The sequence below is a fragment of the Pteronotus mesoamericanus genome, unplaced genomic scaffold (genome assembly GCF_021234165.1).
Source record: "Pteronotus mesoamericanus isolate MK-2021 breed Mesoamerican mustached bat unplaced genomic scaffold, CSHL_Meso_final contig_164, whole genome shotgun sequence".
NCBI classification, from domain to species: domain Eukaryota; kingdom Metazoa; phylum Chordata; class Mammalia; order Chiroptera; family Mormoopidae; genus Pteronotus; species Pteronotus mesoamericanus.
Genome location: NW_026555065.1, coordinates 24,054,020 through 24,076,881, shown reverse-complemented (window position 1 = coordinate 24,076,881; position 22,862 = coordinate 24,054,020). Strand labels below are relative to the sequence as shown.

General features: G+C 49.0%; 1 protein-coding gene and 1 pseudogene across 2 annotated transcripts; one reads left to right on the top strand and one right to left on the bottom strand.

The window, feature by feature from the left end:
• Nucleotides 1-81: 81 nt before the first annotated feature.
• LOC129063020 (gamma-glutamylcyclotransferase-like) lies at nt 82-3,777 on the bottom strand (annotated as a pseudogene).
• Nucleotides 3,778-3,820: 43 nt separating this feature from the next.
• IVD (isovaleryl-CoA dehydrogenase) lies at nt 3,821-17,753 on the top strand. 2 transcript variants are annotated; one of them, XM_054565584.1, is made up of 12 exons: nt 3,822-4,029; nt 5,560-5,649; nt 5,873-5,924; nt 10,052-10,221; nt 10,675-10,768; nt 10,974-11,110; nt 12,167-12,263; nt 13,793-13,886; nt 14,391-14,472; nt 15,021-15,125; nt 15,196-15,268; nt 15,976-17,753. In XM_054565584.1, the coding sequence occupies exons 1-12, from the start codon at nt 3,877-3,879 to the stop codon at nt 16,107-16,109; spliced, it is 1,281 nt and encodes a 426-aa protein (XP_054421559.1). In that variant the 5' UTR covers nt 3,822-3,876; the 3' UTR covers nt 16,110-17,753. The 2 variants fall into 2 exon arrangements, with proteins under 2 accessions (XP_054421560.1, XP_054421559.1); XM_054565585.1 differs by lacking the exon at nt 15,196-15,268 and having other exon boundaries at nt 3,821-4,029.
• Nucleotides 17,754-22,862: the final 5,109 nt, after the last annotated feature.

The following is a 22,862-nucleotide window of genomic DNA, read 5'->3' as shown; positions in this document are numbered from 1 at the left end:
TATATCCCAGATCCCTGTTCTAAATGTTAAATATATTAAATGAACACATAAAAAATATCTGTAAGTGTAGTCTGTTATGTTCTAACGAGTTTTTGTTTCCTACTTTTTGATAATGTCTTCAATTTCTTCTGAGACCATTTGTAGTCATTGGGTTGTATTGCTTTTAACTTCATTTGATACTCCAATGGCAAACTACTCTCTTTTGCGCCCATGTAAAGGACCTTTTTATACTAGGGTTATTTCTTTTCCTTCCTGAGTGTAAACATTAATTTCTTTTGGGACGTGTTCCTATTAACTCCTCTTGCTTATCCAGAGAACTTAAATTGCTTTTGTTCATTTTCCATACTACTCCCCAAACTTCATAGCCAGGACTTTGAAAAACGGTAGCTATACACCTATGCTAAGTTTCATTTGTTTTGCCTTGGGAATTGCCAAAGTCCAGCTTAAAATCCTGTAACTGATTAATCATTTGCTTGATAACTCTTCCCCTCATCTCAACTATTAATATAAGTATCTGAACTTCTTTCCCACATTTGGGGAATTTCCTACCTTATGTGTCTGGAGGGTAGAGTGTGCCAGAGCCAGACTCCCAGTTTTAAAGCTTTGAACCCCAGAAGGCAATTCTCCAAATTTTGCTTGCAGTCAGGGCAAGGGCACATGGCCAATACTTTGCCAATCTGGACAACTTCTGGGGCTTCGAACAGTGCTCACGACCGCAGAAATTCCCCTCTGGTGCCTGGTGGTGGTGGCCACATCTGGGTTTCAGGAACTGCAGGGGTGTAGTGGCAGTAGCAGACAGGGTCCGGAGCAGGCATTGCTGGCGATGCATGAGGGGGTGTCCACATTTACCAAGTTCAGCACGGGTGTGGCCCTGGCAGCCTATGCAGTTTCTGTCCGTGACACTGGCTGTATTCCAATTGCCACGCCTCCCTTTTTGCCTGCCTATAATATCGGCTTTGTGGTCCTTCCTGGTCATTCTGTAAGCTCTCCAGCAGCCTTCTATACCTTCTTTTTTCTGCTTCAATCAGCCACTTCCTGTTGCTTGCAACTAAGAACACTGTGGGAGGGCCACCAGCAGGCCAAAGGGTTTCGGAGGGGGATCCACTAGTCAGCAGGCTGCTGCCAGAGGCAAAGTACAGAAAATGCTGCCTCCTGCCCTGCAGGTCCTTGTTCGCTGTGTCCCGCCAGGCGCCAGCAGGGGTGTAAGAAGAGACGATGGTGGCCAATGACTCTAGCTCAGTGGCTGCCGTGCCACAGCCTCTGGAGTTAGGGAAAAGGCAAAAAACATGGACCCCATTATGTCAGTAATATTTTTTGATGCCAAAATAAATACCTAACAATTCTACTTTAAGTAGTTAGATCCAAATAAGTACTTATGTCCTAACAACTTAGAATAGCTATTTGAAAAAATAATACACAAATCTAAAAAAACATGTCATTGTTCAATAACTACAAGTATTTACTAATAGGATTTTGGGCACTGCCTACTTTCTCAAGCTTTGGAGTCAAATTGGACACTACTGTCTTCATTCCCTGTTTGACATCGAAAAGAATGCAGCGTAATCTGTCGACACTGACCTCAGGCTAGTAGTGAAACAGAATAAAATGTTTCCAAAAATTGCTTCATGGAGTCAAGTCCTGCCAGAACTATGGCAGTTATCAATAGATAGTTATAGATTAATGGCCCAGGAATTACCCTCACTTCCTGTAAGTTTGTTTTTCAGATTCAAAGCCAACCCACTAACCAGAGACAAACTCAAAATACCCGGTTGAGAAAGTTCCTTCCTGCATCCCATTATAAGTGCTGTGCAATCCCAGAGCTTTGCTTTGTTGATACACACCTGGACATCAGTGTTTGTACACCTGGACACCACGTACCAGCCTGTTGCCTTTAAAACCCCTCATTAAAAGCCACTGGGGAATTGGGGTTTTAAGCGATACCTTTCTCTTCTCCTTACTTGACTCCCTGAAAATAAAACAGCTTTAATTTCCCCCTGCAAACCTTGACGTTCAGTGTTTGGATTTGCTGCACATCAGGCAGGCAGACCCTTGTTTGATTTGGTTCGGTAACATTTTCTCACTATATAAGCTGCTTTATAACATTATACGAGTACATCTGAACCTCATTTCATGTTTTGGTTTGAGTGCTCCTGGTTTGCACGATGAACTTTTACTAATTACTACTTTGGTGATACATTGGTTTTACTTTGGCTATTTCTGAACCTTTAAGAGAATAGAGTCAAGGACATCAGCAGAGCGTAGGAATCAAATGCGTAAGGGCCGAGACAGCAAAGGTGTAAAGAAAGATCTGAATCACAAGAAAATGGCAGGACTTAATTGATGGCATAGGGAGTAGGGAAGGAATCTACATACAGAAAGGTCTTCAGCAAGGGTGACAAAATAAAAGTTAGATATAAAATTAGGATGTTAAAACTTCAGTTTGCAGCCCATTCCCAGCCAAACAAATCTAAATTAAAATCCGAGCCTACACACTGTCCATCAAACTTAAAAATTGAGTCTGGAGGCTTTGGCTAGAAATAAGATTTTTTTCAAGGGTGTTAGGGTTTACAGACTAGAAACACAACTAGGCAATACCCAGAGTGTTCTGAAGAAGAAATTAAACAGGTAGAATAAAATGTTCCCCAAAATAGCTCCAAGAAAAGCCCTACCGGAACAAATTTATCCATCGAGTTAAACCCTGACAGAAAGAAAAGCTGGGGGTTCTCATAGACTGTCTTAAAATTCCTTTTCAAACCCCCCCGCCCCCTTTTTATAAGGAGAAGACAAGTGTAGGTGAGTGTTTGGAATTCTGGGAAAAAGCTAATCAAATAAAAGCTGCAGCATTCTTTCATCTGTGTCCTGGGCAGTTCACGCCTCAACCTGGAGTACAATGGCTCAGACACCACCTTGACTGCGCTGGGTCAGTTGCAAGGAAGAGATGGCGGCTAAGGCTTGGCTGCTGGGACGGCGCGCGACGAGCTGGAGGCTGCAGACGCCCCAGTCGCCGCTCGCCCGCCTCGTGAGGCACCAAGGTGGAACTGCTTATGGTCTGCTAGAGTCAAGGTGGGTCATGCCTTCAGCTCTTGGAACAATGTCTTCGTACATGCATTGATTACTAAGCTTATTATTACCTAAATTAAACATTTCCAACTCTTGAGCCCTCATCACCTCCGGGGGTGGGGGGAGGGGTATCCATTCAGCTTTTGGTTATGCTGTACTAAAATCTTTGTTTTAACCAAGTCAGTGTCCATTTTATTTATCCCAATTTTTTTTTAATTGAAATTTTCCACTCTGGTGAAAGGAGTCCCGTGACTCATCTTTCTCTTTATTTCAGCTATGTTAGTATTTAAAAGTAGGTATCTCGTTCTGTTTATTTGATTTGGGAGCCCTTGCTTTTTAAAAGCAGACAAGAGCGAAAGTATTTTCCCAGTCTGAGCTATTCCACATTTGCTTTAACAGTTTACTCCCAAGCACTAGGCATTTGGGGAGTTTTTCCCTCTGCTAGGTTAACACTTGATTTCCCACCGAAGTAGACTTCCGCAGTTAGGGGCTGCTATTTCACCACAGGGGGGATACTATATCCTCCGCTCAGAAAAGGAAGACACTTCTACCTAAGGAGGACCCAACCTAGCGCTTAAGCCACCAGGTTCCGCGATTGGTACCAACGCCTCACGCGGAGTCGGCTAACGGGGACCACCACTGATTGGCTCCGGTCTTGGCTAAGGGCATCTCAGCCTTCACCGGACAACGAAGAGTGATAGGCTGCTGGAGACCCATCTCCTCGCTGATTGGTGGGGTCCGCGAAACCCAGGATTGGTGGAACTCCCGGGGGCGGACTCCTTTCTGCTTTGGCACTGGGTCTGTTGCAAGGAAGAGATGGCGACGAAGGCTTGGCTGCTGGGACGGTGCGCGACGAGCTGGAGGCTGCAGACGCCGCTGTCGCCGCTCGCCCGCCTCGTTCCCCAACGGGCCCACTCGCTATTGCCCGTGGACGATGCAGTTAACGGGCTAAAGGAGGAACAGAAGCAGGTAGGGAGCCTGACCCCTTTCCCGGCCTCAAGGCCTCCTAGCCTTGGCCCCAGCTGCCTGCTTCGTGGTCTGCCTGACACTCTTCCGCCCAGCTGCCACGTAACTGCGGCGTGTGCCAGGCTGCGAGAGTTAGGTGAGGAGTCAGACAGGAAAGCTCCTGGGAAACTCATGGTGTTTTGATGAAGGATTGGCGGGGGCCATCTGTATGTGGCCAAAGGGTCCACAATCTGCCTGAAGTCTCCTTACAGCTGAACATTTTACGCAAGGTTGTGGTTCTCAAACGGGTTGATAGTAATCCTCAACAAATCTTTTTGAAATACACACCTCCGGGATTTTTTTATGCAATGTACTCTAACCGCCCTGCCCCCACAGGCCAAGCACAAAGTTGAGCAAAATACGTGAAAGATGTCATTACAGATGGAGCTGAACCAGAGCCCTTCCAGAGGGGAGGCGACTGTTCTCTCAGACACAGTTCCCCGCCTTAACGCCCTCTAGAACTTGATTTTTCTTGTAACAGCCAACACGTGCCAGTGCCTCCCAGAACTCTTAACGCCCCTTTGCATTTACAGACAGGAGACAGAAAATCGCCCTGGAAAACTAGAAATCAATTCTAGTTCTCAAACTTTCCTGCCAAGAAAAGTTTCTAATCTCTTTGAGTAATCCCTTTCATTTATTTATTTTTAATTAATTCATTCCTTCATTCATTTTTAGAGAGAGGGGAAAGGAGGGAGAAAGAAAAGAAGAGAAACATTAATGTGAGAGAGGAACATCTAGCAGTTTCTTTTCCTACACACCTTACCAGGGGACATGACCTGCAGCCCAGGCATGTGTCCTAACTGGGAATTGAACCAGACATTTTTTGGCGGGAGTAATCCCTTTTAGACAAAGGGCAGAAAAGAGCCTGACAGGCTCCTAGATCTGAAGAGGGCACAGTGTGTCGGGGGCTAGGGTATTGAGGAAGGCTGGAAGGGTCAATGAAGGTCAGCACATGCAGGACCTTGGCATCCTAAGTACAAAGGAAAGTCATGGAATGATTTTATGTAGGGGAGTGGCATTTTAAAAAAATCATTTTCAAGCTGTCTCTTTTTAGGACCTCAAGACAGAGAGGTGAAGCCCTGACTGGGATGGCTCAGTTGGTTGAGTGTGGTTCCACAAAGCAGGGGATTGCTGGTTCAATTCCTTGTCAGGGTGCATGCCAGGGGCATGTCTGGGTTGCAGGACATTTCCCACTTGGGATGTGTGTGGGAGGCAGCTGATGGATATTACTCTCCCTCTCTTTCTCCTTCCCTTCCCTTCCCTTTTCTTCTCTAAAAATAAATATATAAAATCTTTAAAAAAATGCAGAGAAAGTGGGGTGAACATATCTCCGAGGAAACATAAACTAAGTGCTTCTAAGTTTCAGTCTGATGTTGTTTGGTGAGATATCTTGGGCCCTGTTTGCCTGAATGTGTCCTCAGTAGTGGGGACACTGTCTTAAGTGGCAATAATGTACTGTTTAAGAGGCATCCTTGTCTACCTCTCTCCCTCTAGCTTCGTCAGACCATGGCTAAGTTCCTTCAGGAGCATCTAGCCCCCCAGGCCCAGGAGATTGATCGAAGCAATGAATTCAAGAACCTTCGAGTGAGTCTTGAGGCCCACACTGAGGGGCAGAGGGGCAGTTTGGGAGCTGGGCTGGTAATTACACTGCAGCCTAAAAGAGCTCATACAATCTTCTGGTAAATGAAACCTCCTTAACACTGCAGCCCCTTTCTGTGAAACATTTGGGTCTGTTGTTCCAGGTGTTCAAGTACTGTTACTGGCTGCCTTCTCACAACTCATTGCACTCACTCTGTTCTGCTGACAGGAGTTTTGGAAGCAGCTGGGGACACTGGGAGTCCTGGGCATTACAGCCCCTGGTGAGTATAATTTCATTCCCTAAAGATAACTTTTCTTGTCTGCCCTTTAACACCAGTCCCAAATGAAGTAGGAAAGGAGTAGAAAGATTGTGCTCAAAGAAACCTAGAACTTCCTCCCCCTTGGTTCTGGGAAAGCACCCATAGACTGTCAGCCGTTCTATTTCATTAGGCAGTGACAATGAGAAAGCAGAGAGATTAGGCCACTGTGGTTCACTCAGATTAGGATCACCTGGACTCTTGAAGTCTGCGTGCTTAATAAGCTCCCCCATGTGATTTTAGCAGCTGTCTTCGCACCTCAGTCCAGTCCCTAAACTCTACTCTGCCAATATCACATCTAGACACATAGCCTGGCCCTGGGGCTCATTTGGGAACAGGTGGCAGTATGGAGGACAGGGATGCCTGTCTGAGCCTACACCTGAGGTGGCCGGATGATGTGTTCAATACGTTGTCCCTGGGCCTGCCCTGTGTCCCTTGTGGGTCTTACTGCTTGCTTTCAGGGAAAAAGGGCAGGGAGCTGGTGGGCTCTGATTTGGGTGTTGGCCTCTGAAGGAGAGACCCAGCCTGTCTTACATTACCCAGTAAATAGATGAGCCTATGGTCCCACCAGCCAAAGCCTGGATGGCACAACCTGCTTTACTTTATAGTCCTCGGGCATTGGAATAGAAGTAGCACATAATATACTTCTTAAATCTTCCTCTCACTGCCTGGAGACAGTTCTTGGATTTGAACTGATCATAGAAAGTTACATCATGAGTAACAATAAAAGGAAGCCAGTTCAAAATTGGGGAAGGCCACTGGGAACTCCCAAACAAGGCTGTTTCTTCCACTGTTTCTTGGAGGCTGTGAACCACCACAGAGGATATGCTTCTGAATCAGATGGCATTTAATAGAAGAAAGAGGTAGTTAGAAATCAGAACCTTGAAAAGAAAGCGAGATATGATGCAGGATGGAGGAGAATAAAGGAGAGGGACAACTGTAATAGCATAATCAATAAATATATATTAAAACATGCAAAAAAAGAAGAAAAAGCCAGATATGAGTTCAGGGCCTTGGATGAGCCTTTCTTGGTCAGAGTGAACACATGCAGAGGATCTCACAAGGGTTTACCAAAAAAGCAGAGGAGGGGGTTGGTACCGATGACCCAGCCACTTTGATTTTGGATCTACTGCTAAGGAGAAGGCACATTTTTAGGAGGAGTTCTGAAATTCCCTGCCAGCGTCTCTTCTGCCCTCTGCTGCCCACTGGATTTTCTCTCAGGCTTTGACTCTCCTGTTCCCTGTTAGTAATCTTGTTTTTTTTCTTTTTTTAATTTCTTATTTTTAGAGAAAGGGGAAGGGAGGGTGGAAGAGAGGGAGAGAAACATCAATGTGTGGTTGCCTCTCGTGCGCCCCCATCCAGGGACCTGGATCGCAATTCAGGCCTGTGCCCTGACTGGGAATTGAACCAGCAACACTTTGGCTCGCAGGCCGGCTCTCAGTCCACTGAGCCACAGCAGCCAGGGCTAATCTTGCCTTTTTTATTTTATTTTTTAAATTATATTTTGTTGATAATGCTGTTACGGTTGTCTTGATTTTTGTCCCTTTGTCCCCTCCCACCCAGCATCCCCTATTTCCTCAGGGAATCCCCCCACCATTGCTCATGTCCATGGGTCATGCCTGTAAGTCCTTTGGCTACTCCATTTCCTGTACTGTACTGTACATCCCCGTGGTTGTTCTGTAACTACCTCTTTGTGCTTCTTAATCCCTTCACCCCTTCACCCATTCTCCCCTTCTGCCCTCCTATCTGGCAACCTTCCAGAAGCTAACTTCTTTTCTCTTATTTTTAAGAGTCTCTCTTTATTTTTAACCTTTGGCCTTTTAATGATGTGTTTTGAAATGGGCTTCTTTGCATCCATCGAAACTGGAATTCTGCGCTTCCTGGACTGGCATGTCTGTTTTCTTCACCAAATTAGGGAAGTTTTCTTTCACTGTTTTTTCAGATAGATTTCCAATTTCTTGCTCTTTCTCTTCTCCTTCTGACACTCCTATGAGGTAAATGTTGGAACTCTTGAAGTTGTCCCAGAGGCCATTTATACTATCCTCATTTTTTTGGATTCTTTTTTCTTCTTCTTTTGCATGGTTGTTTCTTGCTTCCTTATGTTCCAAATCATTGATTTGATTCTCAGCTTCATCCATTCTACTGTTGTTCTTTATTTCAGTTAGTGTATCCTTCATTTCTCACTGGGTCTTTCTTATGCTGCTGAGGTCCTCACTAAGTTCCTTGAGCATCTTTATAATCAATGTTTTGAATTCTGCATCTGATAGATTGCTGATCTTGCTTTCTTTTAGCTCTTTTTCTGGAGTTTTGATCTGTTCTTTCATTTTGGGCCTTGTGTTTTGTTTGTTTTGGGGGTTTTTTTTGTCTTGTTTTGGCAGCCTCTGTGTTTCTCTGTATTAGGTAGAGCTGCTTTGACTGTGTCTTGGTAGTATGGCCTAATGTAGTAGGTGTCATGTAGGGTCCAGTGGCACAGTCTCCGCCATCACTCAAGCTGGGTACTCAAGGTGCGCCCTTTGTGTGACTTGAGTACACACTCCTTTTGTAGTTGAGCCTTGATTGCTTTTGGTAGATCAATGGGAGGGATTTACCCAGGCCAGTCAGCTGCAAAGACTGGCTGTGACCACTGACCACCAACCTCTAACCTCTGTGGAGGATCAGTTGTGCAGGGGCAGGGTGGTGATGCTCCAACATGGACTGTAGGTGTCCACTGGGTGCGCTGGCCCTGGGGTTTCCTGAGTGGTGCAGGCCAAGGTCAGCTGCCACCAGTGTTCCACCCAGGCATGCTGCCTGAGCTATAAAGCAACCTGAGACAGCTGCTACTTGTGTTGGGCTTAGACATTCCCAGGTGAAGCCAAGCAGTGACTCTAATCTGGTTGCTGCTAGGGCTCACTGAAGCCAGCTCTTGCTTGTTTGATAGGATTTAGGAGCCAAAACCAGCCATTCTGGAAAAGTAGCTTGGGTAGGGTTGAGCCTCTGTGATCCCCAAAATGGGTCAAATGGCAAGTTTGATTGAGTCTCAGATATGGCACCAGCCTACTGACTCTGTGGCAGGGAGGGCTCGGCAAAGGGACAATGGCCTCTGCTCACCCCGATGCTCGAAAGCCCTGTGTACCACGGGTGCCCTTCAAGCTACCACCCTGGCGCTGGTGCTCAGAGGGAGCAAGTCTGAGTAGGTGAGTCCATGTGTGGGTTCCCCAAGAGGGACTGCTCAGGGCTCCAGCAGCCTTCTCCACCAACTCAATCCCGGCTGGTTTTTGCAGCCATAAGTTGTGGGGACTTACCTTCCTGGCACTGGAATCCTGGGCTGGGGGACCTGGTTTGGGTCTGGCACTCCTCTTTCCCGAGATATTCCTCCCGAATTTCTATCCACGTGGGTGTGAGGCCAGCCTGTTCTGCATCTGCACCCCTCCCACCAGTCTGGATGGATGTGGCTTTTTTAATTCCACAGTTGTCACACTTCCATTCAACTTGATTTGTGATGTTTCTAAGTGGTGGTGGTTCTATATTTTAGCTGTAATTTTGACATGGTTGTGCAAAGAGGCAAGCCCTGTCTGCCCACATCACCATCTTGACCAGAAGTCTCTCTTTAATTCTTTTAACTTTTCTCATTGAGATATAATTGACGTGTAATGTGTAAGTTTAAGGTGTACAGCATGTTGATAGTCCAAACCTATGCTATGAAAATCTCACCTTCTTCAGGCCTTTACAAACACATCCTTTGCTTTGTATCTGTTCTTCATACTTTGATCTTCCCTCTTCGTGTTTCTTGGTTAAACTCCAGATCCTCTTTAGTCATCTGCCTCTGCACCTATACTTTCAGAATAGCCTGTACTCAGGTTCTCTTCTCTTCATGAAAAGGTCTGTCTGGGGTAAAGTGGAAATTGCAATGACTGTTTTCTGAACCACACCTCAGCTGACAGAGGCAGCTGGCAAAACCAGTTCTGTGTGCTTGTAAGCAGAGTCCATGGCATCAGCCTGTTGACTGTTAGGGGGAACTTAGACTTTGTTGTCAATAAATGTTAGGTTCCTGTCAATGTCCTGGTTTAATCTGGGCTGTTTCTTCTGCTCCCCTGAACAACCTCCACTCCCAGTCCAGTATGGTGGCTCTGGCCTGGGCTACCTGGAGCATGTGCTGGTCATGGAGGAGATATCCCGAGCCTCTGGAGCGGTGGGACTCAGTTATGGTGCCCACTCCAACCTCTGCATCAATCAGATTGTGCGCAATGGAAATGAGGCCCAGAAGGAGAAGTACCTCCCCAAGGTGAGGAGATGGGAATGGAGAAACACACGCTGCTCTCACTGTACAACCACCATCCCCAAGGCACGCTCCCCTCTTGGCGAGAGCTGGTCCAGCTTGCCTTCTGTAGCATGCTGCCTGAACTAGAATGATTAGGAAGGGATAGGGGTTTGCTTTCAAATACTTTAGTCAAAAAAATTAAAAATAGGGCCAGACCTCCTGAATTCATCACTAGACAACATTTGCAGAGAGCACTTAAAGAAACTGAAGACTAGGACTTGCTTCCTATGCAAAGAGGATAGGAAAAGCAGAAGTATTTTCAGCCTTGAAGATCCTGGACTTCTCTTGTAAGACTTTACCAATACCCTAGTCTTTGAGAGAAGTCTGAAGGGGTGTCGTATGAACAGGCAAGAAGTATCTGAGCTCCAGTAGGTATTTCTGAAGTCATAACCAGGCCCTCTGGGGTTTCCTTTGCAGTTGATCAGTGGTGAATACATCGGAGCCCTGGCTATGAGTGAGCCCAATGCTGGCTCTGACGTTGTCTCCATGAAGCTAAAAGCAGAAAAGAAAGGTGAGGCCTCTCATGATTTAGGGGCTGAAATGGACAGCGGGACAGACCTTGTCAGGGTGAGGGAGCAGTAATTGGGGGTGGGTGGCCTCTGCTAATTGTCAGAACTGTTTCCAGTTGGGCAGCTTCCTGCTTAGCAGGTCTGGAGGCTGACTGGCTGAGATGGGCCAACATTGCCGGTGTTTAGTAGCTGAGATCCTGTTTTTAGGAGATTACTACATCCTGAATGGCAGCAAGTTCTGGATCACCAATGGTCCTGATGCCGATGTCCTTGTTGTCTATGCTAAGACTGATCTGGCTGCCATGCCAGCTTCTCGGGGCATCACAGCCTTCATCGTGGAGAAGGTGAGTGGAGAGGGTAGTGCACTGTGGGAGGCCTTTGTCTCCTGACGGTCGTGCCAGAGACAGATTTCTTCAGCTGGTTCCAAACCACAACCCTGTGTGCTCTGCCAAGGCTCCCTGGGATGTAGGTGAGGCAAAAGAGCAGACTGAAAGGAGAGTGGCCAAAAAGTGGAGTCTAGGAAGGATGGGTCAAGTCTGAGATCAGTGGAGCAAATTTTGGGGGAAAGTTTAAGGAAAATAGGAGAGGGAGAGCTTAAGATGTGTGCAAAACACAATGGAGAGCTGAGGGAGAAGAGGTAAGGCTGGTTACAGGTAATGGGGAAGGAACATCTGCCTTGTGACCTTGAGGTGGAAGGCCAGGACACCTGTGAGGGCTGGGAACCACGGGGTGAGGGAGTGGGTAGACAGTTCCATGAATTAGTGTCGTGAAGGTTTCTCATACTCTAGGGAGAGGGGGAAAGTAGCTGACTAGGACTGGCAGACAAGAGTAGTGAGTAGCCCAAAGGACCTGGCTAAGATCTGAAACCTCAAGGTTGTGTAATGCCTCTCTTAAGCCAGGAGGTGAGGGGAGGAACTCGTTCTCCTCTGGTACTTAACCACAGTGTGCCTGATTAGCCCAGGTCAGAGCACACAGCACAGGTGGTTGAATTGATCCCGGCTGGGACTCAATTAGGTACAGATGGCTGAGGAACAAAGGGCCGAAGGAATTGAATGGGCTGGTGAGAATGTCTTGGAAGCGATTTCCCTAAGGAAAGGAAACAAAGCCAGGAAGGGTCAGGAGGGCCCCAGGGATCAGGCATTTGAGAAGGAAGTGCTCCTGTGGAAAGCAGGGAGAAGGCCAGCCAGCAGGGAGAAGGCTGGGGTCCGGGGCGGGATGCCAGGGCCGGAGCTTCCGGAGCTGAGTGCCTGTGTACTGGTGGGGGCGCTGGGCGGGGAGTTCCGGGGTGCCGTGCGAGTGCTGGGACTTGATGGGAAGGTGGGTGTGTTGCAGGGATCTTCCCTTGCTAGGCCCCCTTGGGGCCTGCTCTGTAATCAAGGCTGCCTTCTGTTTCTGTGAAGAGTATGCCTGGCTTCAGCACCTCCCAGAAGCTGGACAAGCTGGGGATGAGGGGCTCTAATACCTGTGAACTAGTCTTTGAAGACTGCAAGGTTCCTGGTGAGTGTCTGAGAAAGGGTGAGCCCCTGTCCTGACCCCTTCAGAAGCTGGGAAAGCCCATCTCTGGGTTCGAGAGGCGCCCCATTGTTAGCCTGCCACTGACTTGTGGCTCGACGGTGGGCCTGCCACTGCTCTGGCCCATGTGTGGGGCTCTGGGGCTGTTGGGCAGCCGTCTTCCCCGTGTGCCCGACCGGCTGCAGTCCAAGGTGGTGCTTCCCGTGTGGATAGCACACTTGTGTCTGGGGTTGCATTCCAGTATCTGGAATTGAAAGATAAGATCTGCCCTTGCCCGCTAATGTCCTTCAAATGTCCTTGTTTGTGCATTTCCCCGTACAGCCTGTGTGAGGTATTCATTAACAATGCTAAAAAACCATCCAAATACACTGGTGGAAGCTGGACTGTGTGAAGGGAAGGCAGTTCAGTTTCAGTACATTCTCCCCTGAAGTGTAACTGAAAATGTGACACATTGTGGGAGAGCCAGCATACCCTTCATGTGCTAATGAGACCAAGGACACAGATTTGATCACCAACCAGGTTTGTTCTGCACCTCAGCCGTAGACCAACCCCTCAGTGCCGTGATCTGCCTTCCAAGAAAAGTGCTACAAAGAAGCATTGGAGGAGTTGGGCACAGGGCAGGTCCTTCTTTGTAAGCAGGAAAACTCTCCAGGGTCATCCAGGGCCCCGGCTTCTGGGGTGGAGAGGTGCTCAGCAGTTTCTGTCCCTAGTACTGAATGGCCCATCTCCTGGACAGTCACTTTTCTAGGGACCACCTTTGGAAGGGAGAAGACAGGTGATATGGGACCAGAGCAGGCTCAGCCTGGGGGAAAGAGTCATGGACACAGGTGTTTAAAAAACAAATAGACAAACGAACACCTAGGAAAGGTTTGGCTGACTTCTAGACCAAATTAGCTTTTCTCCTTTCCCATCCAAGGCAGTGGAGGAAGAGGAGAAGGAGAAAACCTAAGGACTGGGCCTTGCTCTGATCTTGTGGATAGTAGGGGGTAGGGTTCTGTCTAGCAAACATACTTCTGACTCAAAGTGGTAATTCCCATCCTTTTCTCTTACCCAGAAGCACCCTAATTGAAGGGCAGGTGATTTTTTTTTTTTTTTTTTTTAAAGAGGGTGTGAGAGAAACATTGCTTTCTTTGTTCTACTTATTTATGCACTCATTGGTTGATTCTTGTATGTGCCCTGATGGGGATCGAACCCACAACCTTGGTGTATCAGTACAACGCTCTAACCAATTGAGCTACTCAATCAGGGCCAGGAGTGTTTTCTTTTTAAGGTGGTTAAATATATCAACTGTTTTTGTGCGCATGTGGCTTCTGGGATTTAGTCATAGATTGAAAAAAAAAAAAGATCTTCCCACTTTAAGGGAGGACCTCTAAGCAACTGAGCTACCTGGCCAGGGCCAGGTGACATATTTTAATGCCTCGTATGAGAGCCGTGGTACCAATCCTAGTCGCTTTTATAAAAGTGAGAAGTCTGTGGACAGCCCTCTTCCCTCTGACCAGCACTTTTCCCGGCAGCTAAGAACATTTTGGGCCATCTAAGTAAAGGTGTCTACGTGCTGATGAGTGGGTTGGACCTGGAGCGGCTGGTGCTGGCTGGTGGACCCCTGGGGTGAGTGTGGGGTGAGTGTGGGGCTCAGGGATGGGGCTGGGCTTTCAGCCTCCTTGGCAAGCGGTGCCCTGGCAAACAGCAGCTGCAGCCTTCCCCTTGTGGGCCAAGGGAACCCACCCCCTGGCCAGTACACCTTCTCTCCTGGAGATTAGAAGAACCTCCTTCTCCCCCGTGTAATTTCTTCATGATAAAGGGAAAGATTAGTTGAAAGACAAAAGGCCTGGGGAGCAATACTGCTTAGTTACTCAGGATATGAAAAGTGGACACCCAGGCGTTAAGGCCCCCTATGCAGGACCCCTGCATAAGCCCTGTGCAATCAGTGCAGCGACTGAGCAGGGATAACCAGTGCCCTTACTCTCCTTTTCTCCTCCCCAGAACTCCAGCTCCTTGTCTCAATGGGCTGCCACCCCCTGCCCCAGGCCTTTTCTACACTGGCATTTTGCCACTCCAGCTGCAGCTGGGGGACAGTGAGGCACCGCCCCAATGTCTTTCTCTTGCCCATAGGCTCATGCAGGCCGTCTTGGACCACACCATTCCCTATCTGCACGCTAGGGAAGCCTTCGGCCAGAAGATCGGCCACTTCCAGGTGAGTGGAATGCTTTGTTGAAATGTGCTCTTCCATTGGGTTCAAGTTTTCTTTAACAAATGAATATAGAGGAAATGCTCTATGGGGCATTTACTATCCTTCCCCAGCAAAATGAGTTTGAGTGCTTGGAATGCAGTCTTCTTCAGCCTGCTATTTGGCCTTTGGAAGTTGTCCGGAAGTTCATCACATGTCACCTCACTTCCTGTTTGAGTTGAATGAACTAGGCATTGTGAGGTTGGAGGGTGAGGCATGCAGGTTTGGGGAGGCATGGGGAAAGGGAATGGCATTTCTGGTCTGAAGAGCTGCAGGACATTAATCAGGGTGGTGGTGGGTGGGGGCCACTTCAGGGTGCAGCGGCAGCCCTATGGCCTTAACTCCAGACCTGCTACCATCTCTGTCATCCTAAGTAAGTCCTGTCTGCTCTCTGTGCCCTGATATTCCCATTCTGGCTCTTAGGTTGCTACTGCTGATCTGCTTTTGGTAACTAGGGAGAGTGTCTGAGGAATGTGGCTCTAGCATGTTGACTTATGACCTCCTTGTGTGCCCAGCTGATGCAGGGGAAGATGGCCGACATGTACACCCGCCTTATGGCATGTCGGCAGTACGTCTACAATGTTGCCAAGGCCTGTGATGAGGGCCACTGCACTGCCAAGGTAAGGCCTGCCCAAAAGGAAGCAGCGGGTGGGTTGCTGGGCCCTGCTGACCTGGGACCTCCTCCCATAGGACTGCGCGGGTGTGATTCTTTACTCAGCTGAGTGCGCCACACAGGTGGCCCTGGATGGCATTCAGTGTTTCGGTGAGTGGCCCCCACTCCCACTCCCGGGCTTCCCTTGCTCCCAGAGCCCATGGCTGCCTCCAGAAGGGGATCCCCTCTTCCCCCCTCGCTGTGACCTCCAGTTAGCTGCAGCTGGGCTGGCTCCCGCCCATAGGCTCCTGCCCCAGTTATTAGGAGAACATGGAAAAGCAAATGAGAAAATTGCTGGAGGCCACAGATTGCTACTGCCTTCGGCAACACTCCCCTCACACCCTCACCACCCAGTCCTCTGGACATGGGGAAGCTGAGAGGGAGAGAGATACCTCAGAGATGGGACAGCCTTGTTTCAAAGTTACACAGACTTGAGCCAGATGGGCTGAGTTTAAATTCCTCGCTTTACCACTGACCAGCTTTGTGACTTGTGCAACTTCCCTCCTCTGGTGCTAGCCCCCAGTAAGTGCTATGCAGTATCTCCTTGTCCCCCTTCTCCATGCTTGCCAGCGGTCCTCCCCTCTGCCTGCCTGCCTGCCATCCTCTGCACTCTGGGTGGCCTTCCAGCCCCTCATCCACTGTCCTTCCAAGTAAGGTATTCCCCATACCCTGCCCTCTCACCGCCCGTCACTGGTGCTCTTTAATTGGTCCCCCCTCTTACCTGTTTCTTTATCCTTCCCCTTCTGCTTTCTTCCCCTGCTTTGCCCACGGCCCATCACTTTTCCTGTTGTACTTCTCTGCCCAAACCCCGGCTGCAGGTGGCAATGGCTACATCAATGACTTTCCCATGGGCCGCTTTCTGCGAGATGCCAAGCTGTATGAGATTGGAGCTGGGACCAGTGAGGTGAGGCGACTGGTCATTGGCAGAGCCTTCAACGCAGACTTCCACTAACCCCGAGACCTTCACCCCTCTTCTCAGCACCGAAAGGCCTTTTTTGGAATTGGAGGTGTGGCAAGTCCTACTGCTTGGCTGCCCAGCACTGGGGGCCTCAGAGCCAGACCAGCCAGCCAGCCCAGAAAATGCGTTCAGTGACTTAAAATGGACACGGCAGGAAGCACAGTGGCTTTTCTGGGATTATTAGGATGGGCTTCGGTGACCCTGTGCCCTTGCTCTCTAACTGCCAAGCCTGACGCACCCACCTCCCAGGGTGGTCACGTGGGGGTGGGCAGCCAGTAGCCTCTTTTTTGGCTGAGCATCTGGCAGGGAGCCCTCTGCTCATCTCCTTGATCGGTGTCCGCTTCCAGAGGGGGAAAAAATCCCAAAACATAGCCTTTGTTTCTGGCAATTTCTAGAGGCCTCAGTCTCCAGCAGCTTATGAGCAGGTACCCACTTGGCACAGCCCCTGCATCCCTCCAAGGGCTTCCTTCTTTAGGGCTGAAATCCCACCATCTTGGGGTAGAGCTCTGGAAATAGGCATCTCAAAGCGTGTGTGCCGTCCAGAGTCAACAATGGGGCAGAGGTCGGCGTGCTTGTAAAGGATCAGCCTGACATTGGCTTCTGGCAGCACCTCTGAGTCCTTCAGCGCTGCAGTGCCATCCCCACCACCCAGCCCTGGCCATGTGACAGCCCGCAGCTGACCGGGCAACAGGCCTGCGTCGGCTGGCTCAACTCCAGCCAAGGCTGCCTGCATACATTTCTCTGGACACCCTGTGGCTAATTTTGTTACAACTGCACAGCGGCTGCTGCCATTTTATATTAAACATATTATGAAGCAGACCCATCTGCTTCTACATTGGTGTTTTGGGGGAGAAGCAGTTGACTTGCTACAGCCTCCTGTCTGGCTCTAGCCCCATGTCCTTAGTGGCTGCTCTGGGTCCTGCTCCTGCCCTCCAGTCTCCTCACAGGTGAAAGGGGAATATGGATGGAATCATCACTTAGGAAAGAAGAGCTCTCAGCCTCCATTTTCCAAATTCCCGGGGATTTTTTAAAGGAATTTGGAAGCCCAAAGTGGTAAGAATCTTAGAGCTAGAAGGAAGCTCATAAATTTTTGGAAACCATCTCCATGTATTTTAAAAGATTAAGACAGATTTTTTCAAGGTCAGACCTGGAGCTAGAATCAAGAGCAGTAGAAACGGGGATTCTGAAAATTCCCTCCGGGGGCCCCACTGCACAGCTGCCTGGATGCAGCTTAGGGAGGACCAGGTTTGGGCTGTTCCATTTAAGTTCTCTAAAAGAGAGAACTAGTTTTCTTGGCTCTCAGCCCAGCGATGCCTCTTCTGACTTCTGGTCCTGGCCTGTAGCCAAGAGCTATTCCATACCTACCCAAGCCTAGCGCCAGTGTGAGGGGGGAAAGACCCAGGGCTTGTTGGCACTGACCCTTAACTTCTCCACTCTGCCTCCTGGTATGTTGATGGATGTGGCTAAAATGGTGGTCTTGTTGGGTTTAAAGTGTAGTTAGAACCACATTCAGAATGCGGTTCTTCGTCCAGTGAAGTTGAGGTACAAGGCCTGCCACCAGCTTGGGGAAAAATTGATTGTTCTCCTGATGCTGTATATGAAAAAGATATGTTTAAAAATAAAGCCAAAAAAAAAAAAGTGTAGCCTGAATCATGAATGGAAGAGCAGGGGGCCCTTCCACTTTGGTTCTTTTGGGAGTTTTTAGTTGTTTACACCCACTGTGCAATTCTACAGCATCAGCTGCCAACCCTTCTCCTTCCTGGGGCTGCCTGTAATTCCACTCCAATTTTAGGCAGTTTGCACTATCAGTTCAAGCTCCCCTGTTGACTACCATCCCTGCTTTCCTACTGCTTGCCCTGTGGGATGGTAATAGAAGCTAAGGGAATGGTTCTCCCAAGTGTGGTCTGGGCATACCCTTTATGAGAATTTGGCAATCTGTTTTAAAGAGAAGAAAATGCAGATTCTTTCATGGGCCCCAAACGTAGTCCCATCTCCAGGGGTAATTCTGAGGCACAGGTAACCTTTCAGAACTGGCCTATCTGGGGCCCAGAGGATGCTTCCCAAGAGGCCCAAGTCCTAATTCCAAACCCATATAATCTATTAATGACAGCCCTCTCAAGTCTCGTTTTTACATTAGCTCCTTGATCTTCACGACAACCCCGTTCTGGAGACAGGGTTGGACATGGGGCCCATCCAAGAGACTTGGGTGAGCGGCCAAGGGGCACGTGAACAAACCAACCGCAGACCAACCAGCCCCTCCCAGACACTGGGTGGAGCCAGAGCTCGTGTAAATGAGGTGTGGGGGCCTGTGAGGGGCTCACACTCCATGTCACTCCCAACCGAACCCTGACCCAAGACCCAGGTGGCCGATAGTTGCGACTGTCAGTTTAAGGTAGGTTCAGGGTCCTGCGTCTGCTGCTTCCCCCCAGGCATCTCGCTGCAGAGTGCTGCTCAGGCTCTCGGGGCTCGGGCGGTTCCGCGGGCCCTGCATGGAGCTCGCCTGACCCCTGCCGGCAGGCTGCGGGGTTGCCGGCGCGCAGAGCGGCCCTGGGCCGTGGTCGGTGCTCTGAGCTGTTCCGGGCTCAAAGACCTTTTGCTTTACCGAATGAGAGCGCTAAGGGGGCGGGGAGGGGGGGCGCGGGGGAGGGCTGGCTATCCTTTATCTTGTATCATTTCATACAAGAAAGGCCACTTTTAGAAATTAGAAAAGGTAGAAAGGACTTAAACTAGAACAAAGACCATTGGGTTATTTTTCCCCTTAATTTTGTGTTTATGTTCAAGGGTTTTAAAATATAATTTAAAACGCTTATTTAAAAACCTTTTAAAGGAAAAGAAAACCCTTGTTCTTGATGCTTCACCAGCCCCTCACCAAAAAACAACAACGACAACAACAAAATACACTTGAATCTTTAAGAGATTTCTTTTGGTAATTCATTTCATGCCTCGAAGTGATATGCTTACTTACTGATTTAATTGCAGACACTTCTAAGGATAGTTCTTTAAAGTGCATATATTTGACCCTGATTGGTGTGGTCCAGTTGGTTAGGCACCATTCCCCAAAGCGAAAGATCATGATGGATTCCGGTGGGTGCACATGCCTGGGTTGCAGGCCAGGTCCCCAGTTGCAGGAGGCAACTGATCCTTGTTTCTATTGCACACATCAACGTTTTCCTCCCTCTCCCTCTCTCCAAAAAATAAATAAACACACATCAATGTTTTCCTCCCTCTTGCTCTCTCTAAAATAATTAAATAAATAGCATACATTTGGCTTATAAGAAGCTCATGACATACCCACCCACATTCCCCTCACTTTCTCAGGCTTGTCCACAGGCTAAAATTTGGGAGCCCTGAGATTAGATGTTACAGAGTCCCATCCACATTCCTGGCTGTCCCCTGGCTGCCCACATTTAGTGCCCCCTATTACCCAGAGCCCAGAGCCACACTGGTTCCAGCTGGGAGCCCACCCCTCCCTGTGTGCTCCACCTGGTCACTCCAGCTAGAGCTGTTTTCGAAGCTGGTCTCTCTCATACCCCCGCTCCCCACACACACTCTCAGGCACAGCTAGCCTGTCTAATATTTCTTGGATCCACAACAATCTGACAATTTGCCTACCTTCTTCCCATCCACGCCCCTCTACCCTTCTTCTATACCAAGCGAAAGTGAACTACCAAGCTCCCCCTAAATACTTCAGGGGCTCCCAGCACCTATAAGCTCTAAGATTTGTCAAGGCAAGTGGGAGCTCTGATCTGCTCCCACCTTTCCCTCCTGCGGCTCCTCTCCCCATCCCTGTGAGGACTTGTGTTCAGTTGCAAATATTTGCAGTGCTGTTTCTTACTGCTGTGCCTTTGTCCCGGTTGATCCCGCTGCAAAGGATGCCCTCCTGGCCCATCCCCTGAGTTCAGGAGCTGCCGCCCTCAGGAAGACCTCCCTTCTCCAACCTCTCCTCGCTGCTTGTCCCCATCCCACCCAAACTGACTGGGGCCCCTTCCTCCTTCCTCCTGGGTATACCTACATGGGTGGGCTTGCCCCACTGTTACATTTATCTTGTTTATGTGTCTGTTTCTCCTGCATTGGCCTAAGAACTTAAGGGCCAGGATTGTGATTTAACTGCCTTTATATGCTCACCATCCAGTATGGCTTCTGACACATAATAGGGGCTCAACAAATATTTATTGAAAGAGTAAATAGGTATCATGTGACACTTTGCTCACATTTTGCTGGTACCATAGTTATTTGTGTATGTGATCACCTCTGAGTATATTGCATGATCTTTGAGGTCAAAGACCATTTCTCACTTATCTGAATCCTCCCAACAGCACCCAGGGCTCACAGAAAGCTATGTTCATGCTGAATGAGTGAAACAACAGGTGGGCCAGAGCCTTAGCCTAATCCCCAAAGTTGGCAGGAACAGCAGAGCCAGCCGGCCTCGCCTGGCCCTGCCTTCCCCAGGCCTTCTCACCCTGGAGTAGCCAGGACCCAGCTGCAGAGGGGAGGCCCTCGCTTCTTCTATTCCTCTGGCCCACTCAGGAACGGAAAGGAACTGTGATGGGGGACACTGGCCCCTCTCCTGTCAGCTGAGGAAAAGAATGGGGATTGGGTGGAGAAAGGGAGCTGAGTTGGGGCACACGACATTCTTTTTTTTCCCTTGTGTTAAATGTATGGTATATACCAAAAGGTATGTAACATGCATATGCAGTGCAGTGCAAAGAACAATAATACAATAAAACAAATTCCTATGTACTCACCACCCAGGTCAGCAAGGAGACTATTCCAAGTTCCTTAGAAGCCCATGTGCCCCTCCGCGACACATTTTCCCCAAAGGAACCACAACCCTGAATTTAGTGGCAATCCCCTTCTCGCCTTTCTTTATGGTTTCCTACCACTGTATGTATCCCTAAACAATATTGCTTAGATTGCGTGTTTTTAAACTTTTGACAACTGGACTCCTACTTAACATATTCTTCTGTATCTTGCTTCGTGGGATCATTGTATAGGTTGCAGAGATTTCTTCATATTAATGAAAAGAGCTGTAATTTGGTCAGTTTTTTTCTTGTATAGTGTTCCCTTGTGTAAAAATATGACAATTTGATATCCATCCTAGTGTTCATGGACATTCGTGTTGTTACCAGCTTGGGGCTATTCTAAAATCTTCTGTATGTGCCTTCTGGTATATGTGTGCAAGAGTTTCTCTAGGTACATTCCCAGGAATGGAAATTCTATCTTACAGGGTATATACCTGATCAACTTCACTATGTAATTCCAAACTGGTTTTCAAAGTAGTTGTGCACCTATACCTTTTAGAATAATGCCGCCAGAGGTGACCTAGGCAGAAGTGGCATGTCAGCCCCAGGGCCAGCTGCATGAGTTTGTTTTCAGCAAGGGAGAGAGGCCAGGTGGCAAAAGCGGGTGCATCACTGCTTCCCTGTTCAGGCCCATCAACTGCATCATCAACACACCTTTACAGACAAGCTCAGAGCCATGCACTGCTCCAGGGGCTGGGAGACAGCACTGGGTGAGTGCAAGCAGCCTAAGAGAGGGACAGTTGTGTCTCCACGTACTCTGCCAGGCGGCCCTACACACCTTTGCCCTGGAAGACATGGGGCAGTAAGGGCTGGATGGGTCAGGGGGAGTTTCTTAAAGAGAGGAACAACATTCCAGCCCCAGGATATCCTCAGCACGGGCACTATCATCCTCCTCAGGGGAGGACAGTGGATCAGTGGAGGAAGGACAGAGGGCTGCCCTTCCATCACTAGAGGGAGGGAAGGAAGAAGGTTGGGGCTCTCCGAACCAGAGATAGACATCTCTCCATCCAAACACACCTGTCCCTTTGTGCCCATCCAAGGGCAAACGTGGCGCACACACATAGACCTACACATAGCCACACCCCCCGAGAGACAGGCTGTTAGACGTGCTGCAGGAGCAGCGGCCAGGAGCGGGAGCTTGCAGCTGCCTGAGGGAGATAAGCCCAGCGCAGGGGCTGGCTGCCTGGCCTGCCCTGAGAGTCTCCCTGGCACATCCTCCTGGGCTCCAGGAGAGGCAGCCTCTGCAAGGCTGAGTGTTCTCAGGACAGCCTGGGGACCCCACCCCAAATGCTTGCTCTATTTATGGGAATTGGGGTAGTAAAGTCTCTTAGTCCGCACTAGAGCCCCAGCTGATGCTGTTAGGCCGGACAGGGTTGTGTATGCACTAGATCCCTTTACTTGGAGAAGTAAAATTATTTAATTAAATTTATTATAAGATGCATTAAGATTTAATGTAGGGGGAGGAGGGCTCTGAAATGGAAAAAGGCTAGCGAGGTGAGACTCTGTCTTTCATAATTGGCCTGCTGCCTGCCTAGTCCTTCCTTTCTCTCATACTCCCACTGTTGGCCCAGAATGGAAGGGTGGGGTCTGTTGACCCAGAGTAAAAGGGTGGGGTTGGGGCCATTGCAAGGTTGCTAATTAAGGCTGGAGGTATGTGAGTTTTCTATAACTGTAGTTGCCCGAGAAAGCAGGGATGTGCTCCCCGATGCTGAGACTGCTCCCAGTGGCCGAGGGGGCCACGGTTCAGGCTAAAGAATAACCACCCAGATACTCAGACTGAGCAAGCAGCAGTCCCTCTCACTACCGATCTCCCAGCCCCCGTTTCCCAGGTGCCCCTGGGCAGAATACACCTTTTGGTCCTGCACGGCTGCTAAAAGGCGGGAGCGAAACAGGTTGGTCTTTGGGATCTCCATCTCCCTCCGGTACCTCCTCCCCCGAGAGGCTG

Excerpts from the sequence above, each read along its gene's own strand:
- IVD (XM_054565584.1), top strand. The coding sequence starts at position 3,877 with ATGGCGACGAAGGCTTGGCTGCTGGGACGGTGCGCGACGAGCTGGAGG. Across the intron at positions 11,111-12,166 it reads CAGCCTTCATCGTGGAGAAG|AGTATGCCTGGCTTCAGCAC; the intron begins GTGAGTGGAGAG and ends GTTTCTGTGAAG. Across the intron at positions 13,887-14,390 it reads CTGGCTGGTGGACCCCTGGG|GCTCATGCAGGCCGTCTTGG; the intron begins GTGAGTGTGGGG and ends TCTTGCCCATAG.